The sequence below is a fragment of the Octodon degus genome, unplaced genomic scaffold (assembly GCF_000260255.1).
Source record: "Octodon degus isolate 3935 unplaced genomic scaffold, OctDeg1.0 scaffold00019, whole genome shotgun sequence".
NCBI classification, from domain to species: Eukaryota; Metazoa; Chordata; class Mammalia; order Rodentia; family Octodontidae; genus Octodon; species Octodon degus.
Genome location: NW_004524595.1, coordinates 6,535,174 through 6,544,411, shown reverse-complemented (window position 1 = coordinate 6,544,411; position 9,238 = coordinate 6,535,174). Strand labels below are relative to the sequence as shown.

The 9,238-nt window shown below is 44.2% G+C and overlaps 1 protein-coding gene and 1 long non-coding RNA gene across 2 annotated transcripts; one reads left to right on the top strand and one right to left on the bottom strand.

The window, feature by feature from the left end:
* Positions 1–1,523: 1,523 nt before the first annotated feature.
* Positions 1,524–6,072, bottom strand: LOC111815635. Its single transcript, XR_002820303.1, has 3 exons — positions 6,007–6,072; positions 3,913–4,006; positions 1,524–1,870 (listed from the first exon to the last, which is right to left on the bottom strand). It is a non-coding gene; the product is annotated as an uncharacterized LOC111815635 (long non-coding RNA).
* A 43-nt stretch (positions 6,073–6,115) lies between these two features.
* Ccdc121 (coiled-coil domain containing 121) lies at positions 6,116–8,496 on the top strand. The gene is made up of 2 exons (XM_004627550.2): positions 6,116–6,476; positions 7,017–8,496. The coding sequence occupies exons 1-2, from the start codon at positions 6,121–6,123 to the stop codon at positions 7,978–7,980; spliced, it is 1,320 nt and encodes a 439-aa protein (XP_004627607.1). The 5' UTR covers positions 6,116–6,120; the 3' UTR covers positions 7,981–8,496.
* Positions 8,497–9,238: the final 742 nt, after the last annotated feature.

The following is a 9,238-nucleotide window of genomic DNA, read 5'->3' as shown; positions in this document are numbered from 1 at the left end:
ATTATTATTTTGGTGGCTGGATCAGCCTGCCCTGGGGGCAGGGCAGGCAAGGCATTGGTGCCAGGATTGAACCACGGTCCCTGAGCTTTGCCTAAGCTTGCCTAAGTAAGTACTTTAAACTACCGAGCTATCTTGCCATCCCAAAAGTTTTATTTTTAATAAAGGACTGGATACTTGGAGATATACCTCATCTGCAGCTGAAAAAGAAAAAAAAGGTACAAAGAGAATTACATAAAAATAAATTATTTGTTATAAAAAATATAGATCAAGGAGTACAAACCTATACTGGGGAATAATCTACAAAACAGCCAGCTAGTCTTCTGCCAAAACATCAGCCACAAAGAGACAAAGCCAGGGCCACGCTAATGAACTGAAGGAGAGAGTAAGGGAATCAAAGGTGGGGTCCCCTTGGGTCCTGTGGCAGTTACCCAGGGTGCCAGCATTGGGGAGAAAGGGTGGAGACTGCCTGGGACATCTACATCAGTTCTACAACTGCTTTTTTTTTTTCCTCCCATAATTTTATTGATAAACAAATAGCAATGAGACAGTTTCAAATCAAATTGGTAGGACAGTTTCAATAATTAACACATTGCATACCTTCTTCCTAGTGTACAACTGCTTTCTAAGTCTAAAATACTTCACATGAAAAGTTCTCTGAGAACTATAGATATGGCTTCTCTGTCTCTCAGGAACCTCCAGTTCTTTCAAGTCAGTGGTGGTAAACCCATTGCATGAGCGCCAGAGTGAGCACATAGGGCTCTCTCTAGGATGACGTCATGAGTTGAGTTGGTTTTTTCTAGACTAAAACCCAGGTATTCAGTTTTAATTGCAGTGTTGGCATTTTGTGATAAATAAGGGGTTGGGGTTGCAGTTTGGGCAGTCTATAAAAGGTTTGCCATCATGCTAAGTAATAAAGGCTTTCAGGAAATATGTTTTATGATCTTAATTTGCAGCTATCAGTGAAGACTAATTGCTCAAAGGGACCAGGGAGATAGCTCAGTAGAATAAGAGCTTGCCTGGCAAGTGTAAGGGCCTGAGTTCAATCCCTGGTACCACAAAAAATAAATAAATAAAATAATAATAATAATAATAATAATTGCTCAAGACACAGTGCTACCAGAACCCTTCCGACTGTGACTGCCAAAGCCTTTCCCAGACCACACATATCTGCAAAACAAGATCAGCCAAGAAGGGCACATGAAAGAGATCAAATTCCATGAAGGGGACAGCTGGTAATAAGTCCACCCTAGAGGGCTAGGATCAGCAAAATTAATTCTATTATACAGAGGGACATTTTGTGAACCTTTTGGTATACAAGGATTATCACCTTAAAACTTGTTTCATCATGAATGAGAAATACATATGCGGGCTTTAATAACTTACAGTAGCTACCTTAAAATGGGGCTTCAGACAAAGGATTGATTCTCCTCCTCTTCCTCTGAGGAAGATTTTTAGGAAGATGCTGGAAAATCACTTGCTGGTTATCAACCAGAGGCACTTGATGAGCCACTTGTGGTGTGATCATGAGGAACAGCATACTGGAAACTATTACCCTTTATGCAGTCCTGGGTCCAGCGACCAGCAAAACATTGAAACAGGTACCACAGAGGAGCAGGAGCTGGAGCAAAACTCTCCTTAGTTCCTTGAATTCAGAACAAGCAACCAAGCCACTTGTCAAAAAAACTAAGGCGCCTGGTTTCAGAGAAAGACAATGTAGGGCAAAAGGACATACCTTCCAGCCAGCAAGACAATAATACTATATAACCAGGTTTCTTTTGTCGAGGATTCTTCCACTTCTCAGCCTTTACATTGATTCCCTTCCTTCCAAAGGATGCTAGGCTTCAAGCTCTCAAGTTCTGGTAACCATGCCCTAAAGCAAAGTGAAAAGTTCTATGTGACCTAGATATCAGTGGTCACAGAAAAAGAGCTGTAATACAAACAAAAGCCATTATTTCTTGCTGGTGACAAAGGCAACACAGACAGAATTTTTTAAAAAATGAATTTCTCCTCTTTTATAAACCTATACCTACCTATTCACTAGTCTGTATATTTCTCCCATCAATTATTCCTTTTTTAAAAAAATTTTGCTATCTTAGGGGGTAGGGAGATAGCTCAGTAGAATAAACACTTGCCTGGAAAGTTCAGGGTCCTGAGTTCAATCCCTGGTACTGAAAAAAAAAAAAAAAAAACTTTTTTTTTTTTTTTGTGGCCAACTCAGCCCACCCTGGGAGCAGGGCTGGCACGCCATGTGGTGCCAGGGATTGAACCATGGTCCCTGCATGCTTGCCTAAGCTGCATAAGCAGATGCTTTAGACTGCTGAGCTATCTTGCTCGCTCCTCTCCTATCAATTATTCTAATTCCATCCTTTAAAGGAGAACATGGGAGGTGTTTTCTCAGAGTCAGCCCAAAATGATCTCTGCTTTTTGATACAAGATCTTCCTTTTATTACCATACAGAGACAGAAGGAGCTAAACAAGATCTAGAAGTAATCGATAGGGAAAGAATGAGCATGCTGTGAAGACTTGCCATCAGGAAGCCTGAATCCTGCCAGGAATCAGGATTTACACTCATGAACAATCATTTTTAGAGTCACAAGCTCTTCTTTGAGTCAAATGCAACTGGGAACCTCTCCTCATGCTACATACACACAGGTGTTGCAGAACTCAAGAGGTCAGAGAGGTCCAACAAGGAAACACAAGGATTTATTCCAGGATTTTAGGTCTACACTGGCTCAATTGGCACTTTTATGTGTCCAACATGGCTGAGCATCAGATGAAGGAAAGTCTCCAGTTTTTATAAATTTGGTGGAGGAGACTAGCATGAAAAGAGACAAAGACAGTTATTTACTCAGTGACAATTCTCAGCAGCCTTGAAAGAAAACAGTTATGGGGAGTTCAGGGTATCACAAGAACCTGTTTACAGAAACACAGTTATTTACCTTGTCTGTATTTTTTGAGAGAAAACAGTTTCTAAGATGTAAAAGGGCTCCATCTACAGGAGTATACTTGTCTACCTTATCAGTACCAAGCAGAGGTCAGCTTTGAAAGAAAGCAGATTTCTTTTCTCTTCTTTCTTTTTTTTTTTTTTTTTAATTTTTTTTCCTTTTTTTTTTTTTTTTTTTTTTCTTTTTGGCTGGCTCAGGATGCCTTAAGGGCAAGTCTCATAAGTTATGAGGATCTGGGGATCAAAAACCACAGTATCCTGGGCCTGACTGCCTTTGCTTAAGCAGGAACTTAAATGACAGAGATAATGGGCAGGCCCCCAAGAAAAGCAGATTCCTGAGGACCCAGACATTACAGGACACTGCAAGAATTTTGTTCTTTACCTTATCTGTGATAGGGGTCAGAAGTCGTGGGGAGGGTGTAACCTGGAATCATAGCTGTGTGAAACTTGACAACCTGCTTTAAAAAAAACCTGATTCTTCTTTCAAGTTCTGTGGTACACACGTCCCACATAACTTCTGGAATAAAAGTAAAGTTTATAGATCAGCAAGTGTATCACAGCACAATTATCCTCATTTTTCTGCTAAATATTGAGAAATAAAAGAATTAGAAAGAGTTATGAATCACAGTTGGTTGATGGGTTTATCTATGCCCTACATGTTTGTGGACTAAGTGTGACTTTCTGTCATTACATTTTCCAAAAATAACAACATCCTGACACATCAGGGTCAGAAAGAGGGGAGAGATGAAGGTGAATAAGAAAACACAATGAAATACAGCAAAAGGGAAGAAGCAAAGACAGAAAAAATGGGAATGTGGAAGAACCTTAGGGGCTCCAGCAAATCCGAAGGAAATCAAAGGATACAGTTTTGAGAAACAAGAAAATCCCAGGCACAAAAGACTGGCAGACTGCAGGTTTCCTACCCACTCTGAAGAGCATGTCACACCAGTCTGGCATGGTCTGCTCACCTGTACTGGCAGGAAAGGAGACTTCATGTATAGCAGGGTCCAGGCTGATGACATGAGATGGAGAACCTTGGCCCTATTGGTGACTGGTGAGACTCTGCAGAAATAGGAGTAGGTTGGAGGTAGACAAGAAGGGATAAGAAGGGGACCACAGTGAATTTCCTTTTTATCGAGAGTGACTGAAGACTTCAGCACTATAGCCTTCCACAACTAATGCTCAACTTTCAGATACTTTAATTGCTGTCTTCTTGACTGGAACAGCCTCCACTACTCTAGATCACTTATCCATTTTCTATGTTTGAATAAAAACTTTTTGGGGGGGGGCAGAACCAGGGATTGAACTCAGGCCCTTGCGCTTGCCACGGAAGAACTTATTCTACTGAGCCATCTCCCCAGCCCCTGAATAAAAACTTTGCCACCACTAAAACATCAACTTCGTTTGCAACTCTTCACCAGAACCTTTATGTTAGCCTTGTCTTGATCTCTAGAAGCACTCATTAGCCTGGTTTCCACGCAGAGGCATTTAGATCAGACAATTTCAGTACCAAGAGGTAAACTGTACCAAGCCCATGCTAGGCAGGCCCAGCGGAGAACCTTCACCAACCCAGGTGTGGCTCCAAGGACATAAAGAGGAAAGAACTGGAGTTGACTTTGACGCTAAGTCCCACGGAAGCACAGGCCTGGACCCCGCATACCCTAGAAACACTGCTCCCTTTCTCCCTATCCTTAGGCCCGCCCCGGGCAACCTACTGTACCTCTTAATACCTTTTTTAAAAATTAGACTTTAAAGGGCTGGTGAGATAACTCAGCAGACTAAGCACTTGCTTTAGCCAAGTGCAGCGACTAGGTTCAATCCCCAGCACCACAAGCGGTGCCACGGAGGCTGAGTGTGGTGGCGCGTGTTATGGGTCAACTCTGCACAGGAACCAGATCAGCCAGATAGAAATTTGAATAGAGCTTTTTATTTATTGTGCTCAGGTCTGTTAGCCACTTTTCACACAGGAGAAGGCTGATCGGCCTGAACGTAGGTAGCAAGGGGGTATTTATAACAGAAATCACATCTAGCTTGGTAAGCAAATTTGTTATCTAACACAGAACAACAGAAACTACATTTATTTGACACAGCTGTAAACTGTTTATAATTAAAAGATCTTTTACAGCTTAGTGATAAGAGTATATTTTTATAAGATATATCCTGGGACTGGTGAGATGGCTCAGTGGTCTAAAGCACCTACTTGGAGCAAGCTAAGCAAAGCACAGGGACCGCGCCGTTCAGTCCCCCAGCACCACATGCCAGCCAGCCCCGCCCCCTGGTGGGCTGAGCTGGCCACATAAATAAATAAATAAATAAGTAAATAAATAAATAAAAATTTGAAAAAAAAAATAATAAGATGTATCTTAAGCTGACTACATTATAGGAGATGGTTGGGGAGGGAGTTTGTGTTAGCTTGCTGGCCTTGAGTCGAAAGGGAGAATACATTTTTTACAGTAGATAACAAGAAGCACAAGGGGTTTTATAATTTTTCACAGTTAAGGCACAAAACTCTGTTAACCCTTTACAGAGTGGCCTGTAATCCCAGCGCTGGGGAGGCTGAAAACAGGATCACCGGAGTCCAAGCTGCATAGTGAAACCCTGTACCAAATACGTCTTTTTTAAAAAAAAAAATTAGACTTTATTGGTAAATTTCAGATATACATGACAATCACATTCATCATAGTGCATTTGTAGCTGTACACGATATAACTTGGTTTTTTTTCCTTTCCCTTCCCTCCCTTCAACTTCTCCCCATTTACAAAGTCTTGTTTCCATGTTTTTCTTCTTTTCTCATTAAAAAAATTTCCCCCGCTTTCCGTTCTTCCTGCAGTACTCATCATCTTAACCCCTAGCCCGTGCTTTCCTGGCTCCAGTTGTTCCCCACACCAGCAATCTCGAGGGCCCGGAGCGCGACGGCCCTGGGGTCGCCGGCGCCGCCATCTTGCCGGCTCAGCATAGAGACGCCGCGCGCCGCCAGAGGGGCTGCGGCTGGTATCCTAGCAACTCGACGGCGAAGACGCGGAACTGCGGGCGGAGGGCGACCTCTGGGAGTCTGAGCGCACCGGGGCCTGACTGGTGTCCCTGGCTGCGAAGCGGGGGCATCGGCTGACAGCCGCTGACCGTGAGGCTTGGACCTGCGAGGGACAAAGCCGAGGGCGTCTGGAGGGCCAGACGAGATGGGATCCTCAGCGCAGAGACCCGACAGATTCCTGACGCCGAGCAGGCGAGCTGTCATCTTCCCGAGAGAGCTGCTGGGAGCCGCTGTGGGGCCGGCAGCTAGGGCTCCCTTGACAGCCGAGGAGATTAAACAGCTGAGGGCTACACCGAGCAGTAGCAGAGAGACGTGCGGCCTGCGGAGCCCTTGCACCCCGCAGAAGCGCGTGGACCACGGGGTGGCGCCCGCGCGGGACGCCTCCGCGCCTAGACTCAGTGCCCGCGAGAGGCCGACCCCTGCCACCAGCGCATGCTCCTCTGTCGTCACCCTCAGTGACCTACATAGTTCGGCTAGTGAGGGCCTCAATCGCGAGAGCTTGTGAGTCCTGAGGGCGCGCTCGGCTCCCCCTAGGGGCTCTGGGAAATGTGGGAAAGATGCACTACGAGTCCAGGAAAGTCTTCCTGGACCCGAACACCCTGTCTCGTCCGCGGCCCTTCGGAGCTGCTACAGTAGAATCTGAGGGTCATAAACATTGAGTTTCACACCCAGACTGCCACTTGTAACCGTGTTACGTCGTGCACAGGTCACTTAAAGGTTCTGGGCCGGCTTTCTCCTTTGGAAAACTGAGATCATGTTGCTCAAAGTTGGAGGGAACGCAGAGTGTACGTGGGAAGCCACATTCCCGGTCTTTACACCTAGCTCTTTTCCGGTGCCTGGCAGAGTCTGCAACATAATGTCAAGACACTTGTGCCGTCTTAAAATTATTTCTTACCTTGTGGTTAAGAACCCATAAGGGGGGCCTGGGAGATAGTTCAGTAGAATAAGCGCTTGCCTTGCAAGCGCAAGGGCCTGAGTTCAATCCCGGGTTTCGAGGGGGAAAAATCCGATAAGGCAATATCTCCTGCTCTTTTCCTTCAGGTTTGCTACGACTGGCCCAAGTTTCACTTCACCATCGGCATATCTTGTACTTCTCCATCAATGCCTGCCGCCAGAGAAACTAACGAAGAGGGAGAAGAGACTAAAAGGAAAGATTGTAGCGGCCCTGAGCAAGCTGAACAACCAAATCCAAGAAGCTCAGACAAGGCAGAACTCGCTGCTGGAGGAGAACAGACAGCTGCAGACGGAAAAGCTCCTTGTGGAGGCTGAAAGCAAGTTCATTCTGAGCTACCTAACTGAAAAAAGTAAGCAGCGAGAGAGGAAGTGTGAGGAGCTGTGGAAAGATTATTTCCAACAATACCGTGAGCTGGAGCAGAAGAAACAAGAATTAGCCTCTAGATATGGAAAAGAAACCTCAGACCTGAAAGCACAGCTCTTACGGGGGGAAAAGGTCCAATCCAAATTGGAGCAGCAGTTGCAGGCTCTGAGGAATATTGCCACCATCAAGGAGAGACAGGACAGGAGAATACAGAGCTTGCAGGAGCAGATAGAGAGAATTCCCACCCAGACACATGTGAAGGACCGGGAGGCGCACTTACAGTTCCTCCAGCAAAAAGCCTTTCTGGAGCAAGAAATTAAAGAGCTGGACCTGGTGCGGGCTCGGTTGAGGGAGAGAAAAAGAAGGGAGCTTGGTGGAAAGACCCAGGCCTTGGAGTACACAGCACAAAAGTCTCATTTTGAATTCTGCCATGGCTTCATTGGAGAAAACCAGCAATTGAGGAAGAAATTAAAGCCATTACTTCAGGAAGCCCAGAAACTGGAAGCTCTTCAAAGCTGGTTAGAAAACCAGAAGCGGCAGCTGAAGCAGAGACAGTGGTACCAAGAAACCATCAGGAGGGCGAGGCAACGAGGACAATCCAGGTGCTGCAGCCCAAAGCAACAGGGTGCTCCAGAGACCATAGTGCACCCTGCCCTGGACACCAGTCAGCATCCAAGAGGATCCTGAAAATAAGCGACGAAGTAAGAACTGGGCCAGGTACTCCTAGAGCAGAATATTTTTGAATCTGGGCCATTATTGCTCTAGCAGTACTGAAGTTCTAAGAGGACAAGTTACCTAATTATGCCAAGCACTGTGTAGTACTAATTAGGGGACTTAGTTATCCTTACGTGTGTACTCTGTCATATACAAAGGACCTTTTGTCATTTATACAATCATATATTTATACCCATTTAGAACTGAGAATATTTTAAATTACTATAGACTTATTGATTTGAATTGAATTTTTTTGTATTTTATGGCAGATGAAGGCTAGACTGATGATTTACTGGAATGTGAATCTTGGTACAGCTGACTATATTTCCATATTTTAACATTGCTCCTCTATGGAAAGATAGAATCAACCATGTTTTCCAGAAGAGGTTAGTGATGAAAAATTTTGCATTACACTTTGTGAATTGTCAGTCTTATTTCTAGGTAAAATGAATTTGTTGAAAACTAGATTTAAAACTTTTTCCATATGCCTTTCACTCACTCCTAGCTTTAATATTTTTGTCACATATAAGGTTTCCTTGTGTTACTAAGCAATGTTTTGTTATTAAAAATAAAAACCTACTTATAGTTTATCCATTTTATTAGTTTCAATATGCTGAATTATCTAACTTATCACTCTCTACTTACAACTCCTGTCTATAGCACTTTTGAAATAATGTAAGTACTTTTATTGCAGAAGTTTAGGGCTTTCAATTGCATGCAGCTAGTGTTTACTGAACACCATCATTTGTGAACTGAAAACAGAAAGCACTTAGACAACGCTCATTTCCAGTGTGGCTAGGAAGCCCCAAGCACTGTATCTCAGGCTGTTAGGGGTCTGTAAGTAGCGAGGCTCTTGGGTTCTTCCTATTCCACTGTTCACTTCCCCACCCCCACACTGTTCCCAACATCTATTGGAGGAATGGATCATTTCCTTCTGGCTGCAGGGTATTTTCATTTGTTATCATCTCAGACAATGGACCTCATATATTGTTCCTGGCTGTGCTTTTCAATGAACCCAAGAACAGAAAGTGGTATGTAGCTAAAGTGTAGTTGTAGAAAGATGAAAAAATACAGTAAGGGAGGGGAAGATGGAGCTAGTAACAGAACAGGTAGATAGGAAGAGAAGCTACGGTTTTGGCTCAGCATCTGGACGTGGTGAATCATTTACTCAAGAGCAAGAGTTGGGTTTGATGGCATTCACAAAGACTCCCAGCACTCGCAGGGTTGAGGC